General features: G+C 34.5%; 1 protein-coding gene across 1 annotated transcript in view; it reads left to right on the top strand.

Moving 5' to 3' along the window:
• Tm9sf3 (transmembrane 9 superfamily member 3) overlaps window positions 1-19972 on the top strand; it is a 64956-nt gene that overhangs the window by 23894 nt on the left and 21090 nt on the right. The window contains exons 6-9 of the mRNA XM_047552354.1: window positions 5061-5192; window positions 6463-6629; window positions 10291-10385; window positions 13634-13764. Of these exons, the coding sequence (XP_047408310.1) occupies window positions 5061-5192; window positions 6463-6629; window positions 10291-10385; window positions 13634-13764 (525 nt within the window). The remainder of the gene's footprint in view (window positions 1-5060; window positions 5193-6462; window positions 6630-10290; window positions 10386-13633; window positions 13765-19972) is intronic.

Genomic DNA, 19972 nt, shown 5'->3' with positions numbered 1-19972 from the left:
TCTTTTTGCTGGGTGCCCATGCCTCTAATCCCAGCTATTTGAGAGACTGAAGCAGGAGGATTGAAAGTTTAAGGCCACCGTGGGTAACTTGTAGAAACCTGTTTCACAATAAAATAAAATGAACTCAGGATGTAGCTTAGTGAAGGAACACTTGCCTAACATCCATGAGGCCCCAGGTTCAATCCCAGTACTGCTAAATAAATAAATAAATAAATAAATAAATAAATAAAATATTTAAAAGAATTGGGGATGTTGTAGTGATAGCATATGTGATACCCTGTGTTCAATCCCCAGCACCCCCAAAATCAAAACAAAACCAAAACCCCTTTTTCATACTGTTGCTTAAACCAAAAAAGAATACAGTATATGGGAAACCAAATCCCACTTTTATTACTAATGATGCCAATATTGGTGAGTGTGGCTTATATTCATGGTCAAGTGGACTTCTTAATATTGAAATTCAGAATCAGACTTAACCCAGCCAGTGTTGTACAGTTGCAGGCTTCTGTACTTGGGCACCTGTAAAACTTATGGCGTGGAGAAACTGCCGAATGAGTGCATCCTCTCGGAAAGGGTTGGATGGGAGAATGAAATGAGACCTGGAGATTTTTTTTCTAGTGGAAACCCTTCCACATAGAAAGAAATATCAAAATGGGAGGAAATGCCTTCCCCATTCCTCATCCCCCACTAGCAGATGTAAGATAGGTCTCAGGTCATAAGACCAGTGGGTGGCATTGATACTGGTTTTGTTCTGGTAGTTTTGGTTCTTTATGACAAACGACAGACTTTATTTTGGTGACTTCTTTCTTTAGTAAGAATGGACATAAAAAGACAACAAAGTGTCAGGGGATATATGTGTTCTTCTGAGTCTCTTCCTGAGTTGCTTTTTCTTTCTTTTCATCTAATCTTTTGGACTAGAATTTTGAGATGGCCCATAAATTTTTGTGGTTACAGATTTATATCATTGCTGCTAGGTTCAACTCTACTGAAATCTATCACTACTTCTAATCTTCCTCAGGGTCTCATCCATGATAAGCAGTCCACTTCCCCAACTGTTTTTAAAATTCTATTTTGAGAGAGGGTCTCACTGAGCATTAAACTTGTGATGGTCCTATCTCAGCCTCTGGAATAGCTAGGATTACAGGCATGTGCCAATGCCCTGATTTTTTTTTTTTTTTTTTTTAATGTGGTGCTGAGGATGGAACTCAGTGCCTTGCACATGCTAGGTGAGTGTTCTACCACTGATCCACAACCCCAGCCCTAGATACATATTTTAAGGTAAAAGAAAAACTTTATATCTATATACCAAAAGAGTCAGTGGAGAGAAGAATTACTATAGTGTTTTCTAGAAGTCAGTGGGGGTGGGATCTGCTGTGTAGAGTTTGTATAGCATTTGCATCTAATTCATTGACTAAGCACTGGCATAGGCACTAAGAGCTGAATCTAGTAGTGGTACTGCTGGTATAGTTCATTGTTATCTCTTGTTCAAAATTTGTGCCAAATTTCTGTCACAAATTTGTACTGCTTTTGGTTTAGCAACACTAGGGGGTGCTGGAGTGCAGTAGTTAGTAGGGTCAGTAACCTCTTGTGATACCAGAATTCTTTTATTATTTTTTAGAAATTTTTCCCCAGTATGAATATTTCAAAATCACATCACATTTCATAATTTTAAAAGAAATACTATAAATACCAGATTTTTGGTAGTACATTATAATAGGTATGATTTACAGCTTATATCATAAGTTGTATATATCTTAGGTTAGAAAATAGCAGAAACCCTTGTTAGAAGTTTTGATTTTTTTTAAATTTCAGTTTTTTAACTGATACATAAAACATAAAATTGTACTTATTTATGGTGGACCATGTGATATTTTGATATATGTATACCTTGTATAATGTTTAAATTAGGTTAAACCTCTCTCCTCATTATCATTTCTTCATGGTAAAATCATTAAAAATTCTTTTTTCTAGTTTTTGGAAATGCACATTATTGTTATCTTTAGTCACCCCACTGTGCCGTGGCACCCCAGTAACTGGGCATCCATTGCTCAGCATTTCCCCTTCCCTTCCTCCTCCTGCTCTCCCCACCTTCTGGTGGCCACCATTCTACTCAACTTCTACAAGATCAACCGATCCACATATGAATGAGGTCACGTGATGCTTATCTGTCTCTGACTGGCTTATTTCGCTTAAACTAATGATCAGTTCCATTCAAGCATATTTATATAAAATTTCTTTCCTCTTGACCTTTTCTGGGTTATTAATTTTCTATAAGTGGGAATAAAATCAAATCTTTTGAAAAGCCTGTCAGAGACTACTTTTATCAATCTTAAGCAATACTTTTATGATAAATTTAAACATATAGTCTTTTGGGGGCAAACATTTCAAAATGTGATCATTGTTTCCTTTATGATTTTGTTAAGTACTCAGTAAATACGCTATTGAATGACTTTATGCAGAGGCAGAGCAGTTGACTGTATCTTGCTTTTCAGGAAAAGCCATAGAGTGTCCTTTCCTGGGTAACAGCCAGGATTGCCCTTCACTTTACAGCACACCCTCACCATATTAGCCCAGGTTAAAATTTTTCTAATTATATAAGATAGTAATCTGTATGTTAAGTTTTCTGTGGATTTACCTGTAGAAATTTAGAGCAGAAGGATTTCTGTGGAGAACTGTGACATGTAGGTGGAAGGTTCTATAGATGAGAGGATACTGCTTGAGTTGGAATCTATAGACTAGTTAGAAATTACAAAGGAAAATAGAAGCAGATCCCATGTGAGAAGAAATTAGGAAAAAACAAAAACATAGGTGGAATTGGGTATTCTGTACTTGTGGGTCATGGAGCAGAGGCAGGCCTATTTGGAGTTTAGGATGTAATGGAAAGAAAGGTTGACTATGGAATATGAGGTGACCATATTACAGGGAATGTAGAATATTAGGAAGATATTTTAGGTTTGATATGAAACAAAGAGAATATGGTACTCTTACATTTTAGAACAGAGGAGTGATAATATGGACATGATATTTCAAAAAGATTTTTTTGGTAACTTTTTATAGGATACCTTGAAAAGAAGGGGAGAGATCAAAAAAGAAAAGGAAAAAAAGAAAAACCCAAACCAAAGGCATACCACCAACCTTACAAAATAAAAACTTAGAATGATTACCTATGAAAGATTAGAAGGAAAAGCCAGAGATAATTCTTTATTTTCCGAGCCACATATTCATAACATTAGCAGAAGTTTAGAGAATCAGAAGTGATTGTTAAGACGTGAAGGAAGATTATGAGCTTACTTTAAGGTAGTCTGAATCTGAAACTCCAGGAAGACTTTCAAGTGCAAGTCATGGAGTTTTTTGAAAGTCTGAATCATGAGTGAGAATGAAGGCTGGAAACTTGGGGCAGGGTGGGGCAAGGGGTGTGTCACCAGTGTCACTGGAGTGCTAAGTAAAGGTTCTGAAAGCCCAAGAAGTCATAGTATAGTACCCCAACTGGAGCTTTGGGGAAAGTTCACACAGGGTGGAAAGAGTAATGTGGAAGATGAAAGGGGGATGTGGGATGGGAATGTGTCAGGGGAGGTTAGATGTGATGGGGATGTCAAGAAGAGGGGGCAGAAAATTGCTGAATCTGTTTAGAAGTGCTTCACAGGTCTTTGAGAGAAATTACAGTGGGAGGCAAAAATAAGATGAAATGTATTTTAGAGAAAGGGAGGGAAGAAATGGAACCTGTAGTCTCCTTTGAAAAATAGTGACTTTGAAAGGGAAGTAAGATTGTCAGAAGGATGAAATGACAAAAGGTCAAGGAAAACTTTAAGAGATGATAATAGTCATAACATTGACTTTTTAGATTTTATTTAGTGTTTATGATGTACTAGGTATGATACTGTATACTTTAGATAGTTACTGTCTTGCTTAAACCTGTGACAGTCCCAAGATACCATTACAGATGAGGCCCTTTTGTAATTACTGATGCTGGAGAAAGATGAGGGCCAAGGGGTGCAAAATGAAAGATGGGGAGAGCCCCTCAGAGTGAATGAGATCTAGAGCTTAGTGGAAAGATTGACTTCAGAGGGGAAACAATTTCTAGAAGATTGACAAGAAGAATGATAGTGTAGGAGGATAAATGCTGAAAGGTCAAGTCATGTTGGATGGTAGAAGACAGAAGAAAGGATGACATGAGGGCCTAAAAAAAAGAAATTTTGGAACTATCCTTCAGGACCTTTTGAGAATGAAAATACAAATAAAGGAATAACTGGGCAGTACCACAGACCTGGTTCAAGTCAGATGCACTAAATGCTGCCATGCACTCAGAAACATTGTAGAACCAGAATTGACACAATTTTGTGTCTGACATGTGGATGAAATCAAAAGCCCTAAGAACCTGGAGAAGCTAAGGGATACATCAGTGTTTGTGTACTGTGGGTGGCTAATGTGGAAAGGACTGAATAATAAGGATGACAAAAAGAGAGGGTAAAGCAGTGCATTCAAGGTGACCCAAGTCCAAGGCAGCAAAGTGTGATAGTTTGGACTTTTGTGTTTTAAGGAGCTTTTCATCTTGTTGCTCAGTTGCAGGGAGGGGAACAGAGCTAACATTTGTTGCGTATCCACTTTGCCAGACATGGTGCCATTATTTTCTTATGTTATTAAATCTTATAAATCACTTAAGAGAGAAGTATTATTTCCTCCATTTTTTTTTTAGATGAGAAAATGGAGGCCACATAGCTAGAAATTGGCAGAGCCTGGGTTAAAACCTAGGCTTATTTGACATGAAAGCCCATGTTCTTTCTGTGTAATGCTGAATAACCTATGCCACGTGGCCAGATTGCCCTTTATCTGTGCAATAAATTTGTGAAAATCTGTAAAGATGATAGCATGTTTTCAATGTATGGAAGCTTACTTTAAAGAAAGCCAGTCCCTTGGCATGGTAAATACTTGTCCCTTATGTGTTTGACTTCTTAATCTAAAAGATTTTTTTGTTGGTTTGTTTGTTTTTTTGTTAACATCTTGAAACTTGTGGATCTTTGGTCTCTTACATGTTGGTAACATTTTATTTTCTGTTATTTTAGATTCATTGGTTTTCAATTTTCAACTCCTTCATGATGGTTATCTTCTTGGTGGGCTTAGTTTCAATGATTTTAATGAGAACGTTAAGAAAAGATTATGCCCGGTACAGTAAAGAAGAAGAAATGGATGACATGGTAAGCAAACAATCTACATTGTTTTTATAAAACCCATTTATCTCAGTGTTATTTCGAATTTTGAATTTTGAAATGGTCATGATTTCTTACCTAAAGTTCTGAATTCTGAAGAGTTTTCAAATTCAGAGCTAAAAGTTTTAGAAAAGTGTAAAATTCCAAGTGGAATCCATGGCTATTGCCCAATAATCAAATATCTTAATGTTTTTTCAATAAAACGTACAAGTGTTCTCCTAAGTGTGATAAATAAACAGAATAAATAAACTCTTGTTTGATATAACAAAATTAGAACCCATCAGACTAAATAAATAAAGGTTTAGTTGCCAGAGCATTTAATTTCAGAATTGCAGCTGGGATGTTATAGACTTGTATTGGCATCTCTCTAATACTGCTAAGTATTGCATAAAATTCAGAGAATGGATGGAAAGATTATATTTAGTTTAGTGGGTTAACTTAGTGGGTTCAGATTTGTTTTCTGTATTCTTTTAGAAAATTGTAAAACAAAAAGTATTATTCCATAGAATATTAATGACTATTCTACGTAGGTACACCTCATCTTTGAACAAATTTGGGAAACAGTTTAAAAATTTAAATTTTAGTATGCTGAACTTCATTGTGAAGTGTCAGAAGTTAGATAAAATATTTGGTCCATTCTCAAAACATGTCTGACCAGTATCTTTACCCCAAAATGTATTACCGTGAGGGACTGCAATTCCTTAAGAAACATTGTTTTAGAAACTGTTTAAGAAACACTTGCGCAGGTTGAGAAGTAAATTTGAATTATTTTTTAAAAACTTATAAACATTTAAATAAACATACCCACATCTAATGTTTTCCCCGTAAGTTTTCTTAGATTATAAGCTATGAAGGATGTTTCTTCATTTTTATGACAAGCACTGTTCAATGCCCATTCTGTTTTGCTCTCTACCCGATCCCTGGTTATTTATGAACCAGTCACGAATAGGTTGTAAAAGTAACAGGAAGAGAGTCAGTAAACTGTTCTACCAGTTTGAGCATTTCTTTTTGCTCCTACATCTTTCTGTATTCTCTGAACACAATCAGGAATTTCCTTCCTGAATCTCTTCACTTCAACATTATGTTTTTAAAGCAGTGATTGTTTTAAATGTGAAATGTCTTTTTTTTGAACCTCTTTAAATAACTGTATGTTTGAAGGGAGGGAACTTAATTAACTAATTTTTTTTAACCTATCTACCATGTTTTAATTTGATTCTGAATTGTTTTCTTCTCTCTATACATACATATTTGAACATAGGATAGAGACCTAGGAGATGAATATGGATGGAAGCAGGTGCACGGAGATGTATTTAGACCATCAAGTCACCCACTAATATTTTCCTCTCTCATTGGTTCTGGATGTCAGATATTTGCTGTATCTCTCATTGTTATTATTGTTGCAATGATAGAAGATTTATATACAGAGTAAGTGCTTGCATTTTATTACTTTTTTGTTGTTCTTTTAATAATTTTGGGGCTGGGGAGATAGCTCAGCTGGTAGAGTGCTTGCCTCGAAAGCACAAGGCCCTGAGTTCGATCCCCAGTACCGCAAAAAAAAAAAAGAAATAAAATAATTTTGATAATTGAAAACTTTTAAGGCACTCAGTATTTGCTTATTTCACTTATCTTAGAATTTAATATAAATGTCATTATTACAGACTAAATCTTAAGCTATGAATGCATTTCTCTTCTTATGTTAAAATGTGCTAGCGTTACTGAACATTGTGGATGATTACAAAGGTTACATTTCATTAGAAATGAGCAGAGGTTACTTTCATTCCAGAACTGTTTAACAAAGTGAATGGGCTTTTTTTTGTTTGTTGTTGTTGAAGATTCAATTAGATCTTCATGAGGAAATATTAGTATTTCACAGTTATTATTACTTCACATTTACCTTCCAAACTGGGAGCCTCTCTTCAGAATAAAAGAAACTTTGGAATAATTGCAGAAAGAGTAACAAAAAAAAAAAAAAAAAAATCACCTAGGTTAGAAAAGTAATTAGATGACTTCTTAAAAAAAATCTGACATGGGTTTTTGGTACATGTTTTTTCTTTGCCAATAAAAACCGTTTGCAAGAAGTTCTTCATTTGAGGCCTTTGAATTGTAAGAAAATGTACATTCACAAAGATCTGAAGTCCCTATTGAGGTGTCCTATCACCTTGTACTCAAGAGAACCATGGCATCTGCAAAGCAAACACGCAGTGGTGCTGGGTTGTAGTGGGTATGATTCAGACATTTCAGATGCTATCCCTTGAAGTCCTCAGTCAGAATGACACTTAACTCTTCAGTTGTATTTCAGCCTTGTTTTCAGTTCATAATGCATTCTTTCCTAAACTCACCTGGCATTTCATGGACAAGCAATTGTATTGATTTGGAAGAATGGCTCTTTAGTTGTATGTTAAATATTTTTATTATATATGAAATTACCATTTCCTCTATAGCAAGTTCCTTGAGAACAAGGACTGGGTCTTTACTTACCTTGGAATTCTGAAAGTGCTGCATAAAGAGCTTTGCATGTGGAAGGTACCTCATCAATGCTTGTTGAACTGAAGTGCATATGTATTAAGGCATGTATAGTAACCAAAAAAGCTGTTCCTCTGTAGTTTGTTTCTCAAATATAATCTTTGCAGTTCATTTACTATATAAGCTATAAGATAATTGACCAAAACCTAAACTTTTGAGTTTTGGTGAGTAGTTCATTTTAGGGATTAATATATTTAAGAGGAACTGAACCCTAAATATAAGAAAAGCACTTCAAATCTTCCAAGAAGACAATTTACCTTTAATACTGACTTAAATTCATTATTTTTCAATTGACATCGACTATAACATCACAGTCTTATGAACCACTTTCCTAGAATTTAAGTTTTTACTTTGTTAATCTAAGTTTTTGGTTAGCTTTTCAAAATGTTAATGCTACAATTTGGCAACTCATTTTTTACTGCAGAAACTCTTCTGTATTCATTAAATTTCATATAATAAAGACCTCCAATTTTTAGAAATAAGAAATCATCTATCTCAAATAGATGGTAGTAGCAGGCAAGTCATACATTGCTTTTTTGCTGTCATTAATATAAATGGTTGTTCTATGTTGTGTTTATTTGAAGGGAATATAGTTATAAGTACTAAAGCGGTAAATAATATTATGATATAAAAGAGTATAACATTATTGAGGTTCCATGCTTTGTGCTTTATGCATGTTAGCACCTTAAATCTTCACATCAATTCTGTAAAGTGTTTCCTTACTACAAACAAAGAAAGTGAAGCTCAGAGAGGTAAAGTAATTTGACCAAGATCATATAACTACTACTAAAGGGTATTAATAAGCTGGGATTTGAAGTTAATCTTACTCCAGAGCTCTTCTCTTAATTTGCTCTGTTAAAGAAATGTATATAGCTGTAGTAATGATTTGAAGTGATGAGAAAATAAAAAAATTATACATATAATTAGGATGATTCACTCCAGAGAAGGAATGATTCTTAAAGGATGAAGAGCAGCTAATGTGACACATGAAATTTACTTTGTCTTGTGATTACCATAATAATCAGAGAGGAAAATGTATTTTGCAGGTGTGGGTAGAGGATCAGTATCACTGTGGATGCCTGTTAATGTGTGGTATTAACTCTTGAGAAGGCATAAAGTTTGAAAAGTGTTGGTGAGCCTGTAATACTACTGGGCTGCTGCTATTCTGAAATTTCCAGGAGAGAGTGGTAGGATAGGGTCAAGGTGTAGGCAAGGTGTACCATAGTGGTTCCCCTTTCTAGTCATGGGATTGGAGGCTACCCCAGCAAATTTTTCATTGTAAATGAAAATGATTTATTGGGGGGTGTTGAGAATGGTATGTTTGATTTTTAAAACTTTGACAGATGCTCATACTTTGATTTAGTGGAAATATCTCTGGGGACTGCAACCTTAAATACCTTTGTAGTCATTTTGCACTCCTTTCACTGGTATTAGGAACTTCTGATTGGTATCGGACTGGTCTTACACTGGAAGCAGCCTTGTTGTTTTCAACATTGTTAGGCCTGTGTCTCCCTTAACACACATTTATAACAGGGAATGGGTCAAACTCACTAGCAGTGGTCTGGAAGGAATAAATTAGTGCTTGCAGTGTTTAATTGGGTTCTCAAAATAACAGATTTGGTTTTTGAAACTGATTAACTTTGAGACTCATGATCTTTTAAATTTGAGAATGATAAATCTTTATATTACACTTATATTTAACTGTGTACTGATGAGAATGAAATATTGCAGTGTTTCCACTGTTGCTCATGTACTTTAAGAAAGTGAGCATAGGTGTTTGACCAGAAGACTGCTACATATTGCAAGGCTAGGGTGTTGAAATATGTAGTGGGTTATTAAGTACATTTCTGTATTACGGAAAGTGACACTGTCATTTATCATTTTAATGGTGCTCTTTGCATCTAGGCATTTAAAATTTTTTCCCCCTCATTTTGCTCAACAGAAAGGTTGGTCTAAAATCCTGAGATACCATTATTGGAAGGGGAGGTTAGAGATTGTTAATACAAGTTAATGTTGACATGTGGACCTACAGATTTTTATAAAATTATCATAACAGCATGAGGGAAACTAGATAGGGAAAGTCCAGTGTTATACCATTTAAAGTCATAGCTCTTAATATAAATTGTCCTATTTTCATTTTATTTCTGCCAGCAGGCAAGAATCTTATATTGTTGATTCAGGTTATCAAAAGGAATGTTCTAGTCATTTTTTTTAAGCAAATGAATATCCTGTTCCATATGATGGGACTGGTTTATAGGGTTGTAAAACAGTTTTGGTGCCAGCTTCTAATATTTTTTGCCAAAGAAATGTGAACTGTTTGTTGAGAGTTTATTGTGAAATTTAACTGCAGACCAGAAAAAAATAGCACTAGCCTGATGCAGTTTTAACAAGAAATTCATTCAACTAGAGATAATCTTTAGAGGTTTTTTGCAGTCCAGGATATGATATTTTGTATTTCTGCCAAAGTTTATCTTTGAAATCAAATTAATGCTAATAAGATGATAATATTATGTTTTCTTTAAAATTTTAGTTTTATTGTACATGTTTTTTTCCCTCTTTTTAGGAGGGGATCAATGCTCAGTACAGCCATATTTGTCTATGCTGCTACATCTCCAGTGAATGGTTATTTTGGAGGAAGTCTGTATGCTAGACAAGGAGGTAACTTATTAGTTATTACTGTGTACTTTTAATTATTAATACTGTTATTTTGCCATGAGGTATTGGAATTTAAATGAGCAATACAGCTATTGTGAAATCCTTTGTTTTTCATTTCACATAAACTCCACTAAACCTATTATGTGCTCTATCCTGTTTTTTGAATCCTTATATTTTACTTCCTCATTTAGGAATAATTAATAGATTATATCCATTGTGAAATTAGCCCTGTAGGAGTGTGCATTTAAGTTGTTGAAATTATGTTGCATGGAGGTGCCAGCTTCTTAGACATGCCCCTTATTGGGACTCCACATAGAGTTTAAATGTATAGTGATTTTAAAGACCTGTTTTAGTGGCTTGTGGATAAACCTTCTGGACAGAGGAAGGAGAGCTGTTTGTTTCGGTTGTCTTAATATTTATCAAAGGACTGTTGGCAAAGATTTTTTGTTATTCTGTGTCACAATCTCTTTTTGAGAGCACTACATCCTCAGTACCCCCTTGCTTTCCTAATGGCACCTGAAAATGATGGGAATAACACGTAGATAACACAAGGGTATTGCTCCTTGATTTTTTTTTTTTCTGTAATGACATTTGGAGTCTTTAAGTTCCTTTGTTTTTCCTATAGTCTGGGGTCCAAAAAATGCAGAAAATGGAAGATTTGCATATTTTCATTTATAATTGAAGGGTTGTTGAAAGATCTTAAAATTATAGTCCCAAGGATAGAGACTTCCTAATGTGATTTTTACAACCCTGTCCTAAGCAGTGTCAGTATTAGGGGATCTTGCTGCCTTCCTTTGGGAGACTAGAGAGAGTTACAGGTTATAAGAAATCAGAATATAGAATCATTTAAAATTCCCTCAAGATATTCTGGTTTACCATTGCTTTTTTTCAGTAAGTCCTGCTAGACTACCCTCAATATAGATACTGTCTACTTTTAGTGTAGATAATTCTTTGGGTTGTCTGTGGGGGTATCATTATGGATTCTTGATCATTCTAGTTAGGTGTTTAGCCTCTAAATCTGTTTCTGATTTAGGAAACGTCCTATCATATAGGACTACATCCTTAAGGAAATAAAGATACCTAAGGTAACTTCTAAGATATTTCTGCTTTAGAGTTGACTTAGAAATTAGTTAGACTAAAATTTTATAGTTTATGAACTCCTCAAGAAAAATCTCCATAGCAGAAACAAATTTATTTAAAACAGGAAATTTATTCATACTTGGACAAAATTTGCTTTAATCTGATTGCAAGCTAAGAGGATCCAGCCACACTCTTCTTTCCTATATTTGTTCTTAAAAGCTGATGGTGTTCAAGTTCATGTCTAAGATTATCAGGTTTGGGCTGGGGATATAGCTCAGTTGGCAGAGTGCTTGCCTTGCAAGCATGAGGCCCTGGGTTCAATCCTCAACACCGCAGGGGGAAAAAAAAAATTATCAGGTTTTACAAAGTATAGTCTGAAGATTATATTTTGATTAATGGCACCCTGAGAAATCAAGAATTTCTCAGCTCAGGATATTAAAATCCTGTAGTTTGTTACAATGGGACTAAAGGGGTTTTCACTGTCCTCAGTGTACCCAATAATGCATTAGACCCAATGTGAAGCCAGGGGTAGCCTGGAACTGGGTTAGAGTCTCCAAGGGTGTGGGGAGCAGTAGAAAGTACAACATAGATAACTGGGCTACTCATTGTACCCAGTGGAATGTATGTGGAATTCTTTCTGACTATTAAAAGGAAAGGGAGAAATAGAGTTGGATAAGAAGCTTTAATGATAAGAGTTCTGAATCTGAGAAGATATGAAAATTGTGGGAAAGGAAAATGCTAGGAAGGAGTTGGAATTAAATAGAAGAAATACTTTAATTAGTTGCCACCCTTTTTGTGGTGTTGTTGAAGAGCTCAATATTAGTTGGGAAGAAGGGGTTCTTGACACTTATGTGAAAAAGAAATGAAGTAGAGGAGAAAGTTCAGAATCAAGGAAGTTTTCTGGAGGAATGTTAAGATTTGGTGTAGTAATTCTGTGAGCTGGATGTTTTAAAAGAACTTTATGTAGAGGAAAACAAAAAAGTTAAGACATTAGTTGTTACTCCTGTGGCATTTTCTGTTTGGTCCCTATTGCTTATGATTGTGGGGTTGAATTTTAATAGTGATGCAGTGTTAGATCCTTACATTCTGTTCCTAAGCTATATGAAGATATTTTTCATTGGCAGAACACTTGTTTTTGTATACTCTTCTGTATTAGAAAGACAGCTAGCTCCCTGTGTTGTTTTCCTTGTTGATATGAACATGATTTAAAAATTTTGATTATATAAATATTTCTTCCTTTGATTATTTGAATAATACATGCTATGTGAATTTTGGCAGTACGTAGAGGCACAAAAAGTAGTGGAACTTTTAAAGTTATTACTGAGTGGAAGATCATGAAACATTTCTGTTGTTTTTTCCCTTTCAAACAAATCCATTTAAATACACATGTACATATAATTGTAGAGCTAAAAGGAAAGTTAGAGATCACCCAGGGATTTAAAAAATATTTTTTAAAGTAGTGTGTAACCCCTTTTTCAAATAAAAACTTACATGAAACTCCAGAGTGCAAAACGAGAAATGGAATTGTGATTGAAGCAGGGCTAGGGAACCTGGTAGGGTTTTCCTTTATCATGGACCACATGGGCATGTCAGAAAGCTCCAGAATGCTAAGTAGTAAACACTCTTATCTAGATCAACTTGTAACACAGAGAGATGGAGTGACTTACCAAAGTTCATAGCAAGTTTATTGGCAGAATTAGAACAAAATAGGACTTTTTGTTTTTGTTTTCTTTTGTTTTTTGGTACTTGGGTGCATTACCACTGAACTACATCCCCAGCCCCCTTTAACTTTTTAAATTTTGAGACAGGATCTCACTAAGTTGCCAAGGCTGGCCTCAAACTTGTGATCCTCCTGCCTCAGCCTGTCAAGTATCTGGGATTATAGGTGTGTGCCACTGCACGCTGGCAAAACAGGATCTTTCACTCTAGGTCTTTGCTATTTTCCAGTACACCCACTTCAAAAGCTGTGATTCCATTATCCTTACTTGAAGAGTGGTACTGATACTTATTATAAAATATCTATACTTTTGAACCAATTTAGGGTGTCAAATTTTAGATCTTAGTGTTAAAATTTTAAGTAAATAGTTTGGTTTTAAATAGTTAATTTTAACCTTAGTATGTTTTTGTCTGTCTAGCTCTTTCTTATTTTTATAGTTTCCCTTCTCTTTCAGGAAGGAGATGGATAAAACAGATGTTCATTGGGGCGTTCCTTATCCCAGCAATGGTGTGTGGCACAGCCTTCTTCATCAATTTTATAGCCATTTATTACCATGCTTCAAGAGCCATTCCTTTTGGAACAATGGTAAGTTTGCTTCAATCTTACTTTTTAAACACTAATATGAGGCCTGCTGTCTCTCCAGGGTAACTCTCCTTGGGTTTTTGGATAGTTTGAGCCAGTCCCTATTTAGTCCTGAAAAGTTGGGTGAACAGAAAACTATTGTTGTTGACCTCTGTAAAGTTTTAGTTAAGTTTAAGTCTGTAGTTGTCCCTGCCCTATTTTCTTGAGTCTCTAAACCAGTAAAGTGAAAAGCTGATTTAACAAAAGAGAGCGCTTTAGCTTTTTATTGGAGATGGGAGAAACTGTTGAATATGCTTTCAAGAAAAAAATAATGATATACACAGAAACATAAATGTTTTAAGTTTAATAGGAGAGTGCAGTGGTAGGAAATAAATCTTCTGCCTACCACATTTTTTATTAACATGCTATTTTTAGAACTTCATTAAGCATTTATATTGGTAATATATATTGTAAAGACAATTAAAATTCTTTAACATATCTTAGTTGTAATCACAGACTTTGAAATATTTTGAGTCATTTAAAACCAGAACACAGATATAATGTTAACTTAAACGATTAACTCAGTCTCCCAATCCATCCTGTTAGTTTTTACTAGAAACAGAATTTTAGACCTGGGCTAGATTTCAGTGTAAATGTATACTTGGTCACAGGGACACATACATAAATACACAAATGTATGCAAGTTGTATACACATGCATTTAAGAGCTAAATGATTTGACCACGGTCATACAAGTAGTTTATGGTAGAATTACAGCTAGCATCTACATCTCTTAGTTTTATCTTGTTGAGGTTTTCTTTCTGTTTTGTGGGAGTTATCAAATGGTTTCACAGAAATTCTAGATGACTTTAGTTATTTATAATGCATGTTTTTCAAAGACACATTGAATATAAATTTTTACTAAATCTTTAATACATTTTAGTCAGGGGTTAGGAATATTTTAAAACTTGCTTCAAAGTTGAATGTTTTATTTTTAAACCACAGAAAGCAATACTGGTTAGGAAATGAAAAGTAGTTAATTGCATGTAGATTAAAATAATTTGTTTCCATAGTAGTTCCAGGGTATCAGAAGGTATATGTAAGGAGTCAAGTTATTTCTTAAAGATGTTCATATTTTTTGTTTGCTGAATAAATTATTTTAATAGTGCTTTAAAAATTAGAAGTCTGATTTTGTTATAATTTTTCTCAAGTTTTGAATTTGGTATTGATAAAAATTAATTTCAATGTTGCTTTTTCTCACTAAAATTATAAATTTAACTGCTTTGGGGTTTTATTTTATTTAAAAAATTTTTTTTAGTTGTAGATGGACACAGCACTTTATTTATTTTTATGTGGTGCTGAGGATCAAACCCAGTGCCTCACACGTGCTAGGCAAATGCTCTACTGCTGAACTACAACCCCAGCCCTGTAATGGGATTTTAAATGTTATTAATCGACACAATTTACCTTTAGGTAACTTAATAATTGATCATTATTGGGACGTAAATATTAAACTCTAAACTGAGGCAGAGAAAGTTTATAAAATTGACCTTTAGTGAATAAAAGACTAAGTAGCACTTAGCTACCTCCTACATTCTCATGTTCTTAATTTGTTTTCTTAAAAAGAAATGCTTAGTGAAGGACAGTTTTAATCAGGTGTGTGGGCTAACATGTTTTCTCTTATCAAAATTTGTTTAAAATGTGAAATTTAAGAACTTGAGGGGAGTGTTTGATCTGTACGTTGAATATTTTAACTACTTGAGTTTCTGTTTGTAGTTGTTTGACTTGTTGACATGGTGAAGGAAAAAGTTATATATATTTAAAAACTTATTGGTTCTCAACTCTGGCCACTCATTGAAATTAGTTTGGAGATTTGTACAATCCATGTCCAAGACTTCATCCCCAACTGATTAATTTATCCTGCTTTCATCCCATTTTCTAGTGTTTACCTCATGCCACTTGTCATCAGGAGATGAGTCTGTGAACTGAAATGCCCAGATCATAGGCACTGTGTGTCTGAGAAGCCAGGGACCCTATTAACTGATACCCCAGTTTGAATACTAGAATCTAAAGATCCTCCTCTTGTATGCTCTTCTGTAGGCCTTAGCTCTTCCTTTCTTGCATTTTTTTGATGTTTTAGACATTGAGCTCTTTCTCTGAATGGTCTTAATAATCTGATATATCAAAGTTTCTACAACTGATAACTTAATCTAACCTTAGTGACTTTAGGTTTCTGCCTTGTCCTCTGGAGGCACTAAAACAATAAGGATTTCATCTACTTGCTGTCTGGAGTTTTATCAGGATACTGCTGTCATTATCTCATTGTCTGAGATAAAATTGAAAATGGATGAAGTTTGTCTTTGGATCCTGACTCTTTGCTCTTGTGTACCTGATTACACATGAAACCATTAAAACCTTGTCAGATTAAACTTATTGAACAATACTGAATCTTAGAAGCTTAATAAAGAAACGTTAATAGAGGTTGTGGTGATATTCTAAACTAGACGTGTGATTCAAGGCAAGGTGACTAGAGTCAAGAGAATATTATGAGATGCAGGAGAGAATTTGGGATGAGACTCTCCAAAGATGTGTAAACCCTTTACTGAAGTTGTGTTCTGGCATTGGTCCTACAGAGGATAGGAAAGAGTGCTTGAAATTAGATTGATTCCAAGAAGATAAAATCATTCGTGAATTTGTACAATAGCGATATAGGTGTTACATCCAGAAGTTTTGGTTTCATTAGTTACTTAGGAGTGGATTTGCCTGGATGTTCTGAAGAAGGATTTTAGGCATGAAGTCTTCTGTGAGTTATAAAACTCAGATCCTGAATTTGATGTTTTTGTAGACTTTCAAAGATCAAATAGCCAAGTTGTAAAGTTTTAAAACTCAGAAGCAAGGAAGAATAGGAACTTTTCTACTTCAAACATTTTTCAGCTAAACATGCATTCATAAATTGACTTACTTTATGGTTTTGTCTCTTAGTAAGAATAGTTGATAAAGGACAGCTAATAGGTGTTATGGGTGAGCCATATTGTATTTGACAACTCTTGGCTTTTTTTTAGCTTGGGAGGGGAATCATTTTGGGTTGGGGGTACCGGGAATTGAACTCAGGGACACTCAACCACTAAGCCACATCCTCAGCTCTATTTTGTATTTTATTTAGAGACAGGGTTTCACTGAGTTGCTTAGTGCCTCACTTGTGCTGAGGCTGGAGTTGAATTTGCAATCCTCCTGCCACAGCCTCCTGAGCCTCTGGGATTACAGGCATGTGCCACTGTGCCCAGTGAGAGGGGAATTTTTGACCAAATATGCCATAGACTTAAGAAACCAGACTTCACAAATATTTAGGGAAATGCTTCCCATTACCCAAGACTTGAGCCATAGTGGGAAAATAATGTGAGAATTAGAATTTGTCAAAAATGAAGTGCATGATATGTAGTCAGAAATAATCATAGTGAGGAGAAAATGGAGACCAAGGTGAAGGGCAGCTAGGTATTCCTTTTTAAAATTTTTTATTTATTATTATTTTTTATTTTTTTAGTTGTTGATGGACACAATACTTTATTTTATTTATTTATTTTTATGTGATGGTGAGGATTGAACATGTGCTAAGCAAGTGCTCTACCACTGAGCCACAACCCCAGCTGCTAGGCATTCCTTTTTGATAAAGACTACAAAGTGCTCTCTCTCAAAGGTGGTCAGAAGAGTACAGAATACCCAAGCATAAAAATAATGATTTGTCAACATAGTATTAGAAAAACTCCTGTACCTAAACTGAACTGTTGACTTATGCAAATGAGGATTTTGTGAAGGTATTTTCACAGCACCAGCTCATTAATTGGATCGTTGACAATATCAGCATCAGCATTGTGTAAGAGTTCCAGTTGCTCCATACCAGTGCCAAGACTTGATTTTAACCATTCTTAGTAGGCATATAGTGGTGTCTCATGGTTTTCATTTCCTAGTAACTAATCAGTAATGTTGAAGATACTCTTACTTGCTTATTTCCCATTTATATATCTTCTCCAATGTGCAAATTTTCTGCTTTTTTTAAAAAAATAGGTTGCTTGTCATAGTGGAGTTTTTTTAAATATATTGTAGACACAGTTCTTTATCTTACATAGTTTTACCTCTTAAATTTAGGTCTATGATCCATTTTTGGTTAGGTAGTATGTAATATGAATTAAAAGTCAAGGAATTTTGACTTTTGTTTTGTTTTATTTTGCATAAGGCTAGTCAGTTGTTCAAGCTTCATTATGGAAAAATTATCCTTTTTCTATTGAGTTGCATATATAAATTGTATGTACATATGTATAAATTTATTTCTGGATTTTCTCTTCTGTTTTATTAATCAGATTGTCTCATTTTAATACCACTGTCATACTGTCTTGATTTATAGCTTTATAAATCTTGAAATCAGTTCTTTGTTTCAAAGTTGTTTTGGCTTTTTTATACTCACTGCATCTCCATATAAAGTTTAGAATCAGCTTGTCAGTTTCTACAAAAAGCATGCAGAAACTGCATTCAGAAATACATCAAGAAGATAATACACTGTGATCAAGTAGGTTATATCCCAGTGATGCAAGGTTGATTCCACATACACAAACACAATTTACTATGTAAATAAAATTAAGGACAATTTAATTTTGATCATCTTAATAGATGTAGAAAAGGCCTTTGATAAAATCTAGCACCCATTCATGTTAAAGAAGCTGGAGAAGCTAGGGGTAGAAGGAACTTGCCTCAACATTATAAAGGCTATCTAAAACAAACCCAAAGCCAACATCATACTGAATTGGGGAAAAAAACTGAAAGCATTTCCTTTAAAATAGGAACAAGACAAAGATGTCTACTCTCACCACTTCTATTCAGTGTAATTCTCAAAATACTAGTCAGAGCAATCAGGCAAGAAAAGGAAATCAAAGGGATACAATAGGAAAAGAAGAAGTCAAATTGTCTCTGTTTGGAAATGATATGATCCTATATCTACAAGACACAAAAAACTCCACTAGAAGACTTCTACAGCTGGTAGATGAATTCAGCAAAGTAGCAGAATACAAGATCAGCATCCATAAATCAGTAACTTTCCTATACTGTAACAAATCAAGAAAACCATCCCATTCACAATACCCTTAAAAAAAAAAACCCAAAACAAACAACAACAAAAAAATGAAAACAAAGAAATAAAATACTTCAGAATTAATCTAACCAAGGAGATGAAAGATCTCCACAATAAAAATTATAGAACACTGAAAAAAATATTGAAGAAGACCTTAGAAAATGAAAAAGACCTCCCATATTCTTGGATAGGTTGGATAGGTAGCATTAATGTTTTCAAAATAACCATACTACCAAAAGCAATATACAGATTCAGTGCAATCCCCTTCAAAATACCAATGCCATTCTTCACAGGATTAGGAAAAAAAAAAAAAAAAAAAACAGTCCTTAAATTCATTTGGAAGAATAAGAGACCCAAAATAGCCAAAGCAATCCTGAGCAAGAAGAGTGATGCAGCAAAGCATCACAATACCTGATCTGAAATTTATATTATAGAGCTGTAGTAACAAAAAGAGCATGGTATTGGCATCAAAATAGACATGAAGGCCATTGGAACAGAATAGAAGATACAGAGGCAACTACATATAGCCATCTTATACTTGACAAATGCCAAAAATATATATTGGAGAAAAGATAGCCTTTTAAACAAATGATGCAGGGAAAGCCATATGTAGAAGAATGAAACTAGATCCCCATCTCTTATCCTGCTCAAAAGTCAAATAAAAATGGGTCAAAGACTTAGAATTAGACCAAAAACTTTGCAACTGCTAGATAAAAACATAGGGTCAACACTCCATCATACATGTGATGGCACCAACTTCTTAAGACCCCCAAAGTACAAGAAACAGAACCAAGAATCAGTAAGTGGGATGCCATCAAATTCAAAAGCTTCTGCACAGCAAAAGAAACAAGAGCATGAAGAGAGAGCCTACAGAATGGGAGAAAATCTTTGCCAGCTGCTTTTCTGATAGAGAAATATATACAGAAGATGCTGTCTCAAAATGAAAAGGACTTGGGATGTGATTCAGTGTAAGTGCCCCTGGGTTCAGTCCCCAGTACAAGAAAAAAGAAGAAGAAACACAAATGTCCAAGAAATAAATGGAAAAAAAAGTTAAAAGTTTAACATCTTTAGCAATCAGCAAAATGCAAATCAAAACTCCAATAAGATTTCATCT

The sequence above is a fragment of the Sciurus carolinensis genome, chromosome 5 (assembly GCF_902686445.1).
Source record: "Sciurus carolinensis chromosome 5, mSciCar1.2, whole genome shotgun sequence".
NCBI classification, from domain to species: domain Eukaryota; kingdom Metazoa; phylum Chordata; class Mammalia; order Rodentia; family Sciuridae; genus Sciurus; species Sciurus carolinensis.
Note: the sequence above shows the minus strand (reverse complement) of the source record. Positions and strands in the feature narration are given on the sequence as shown.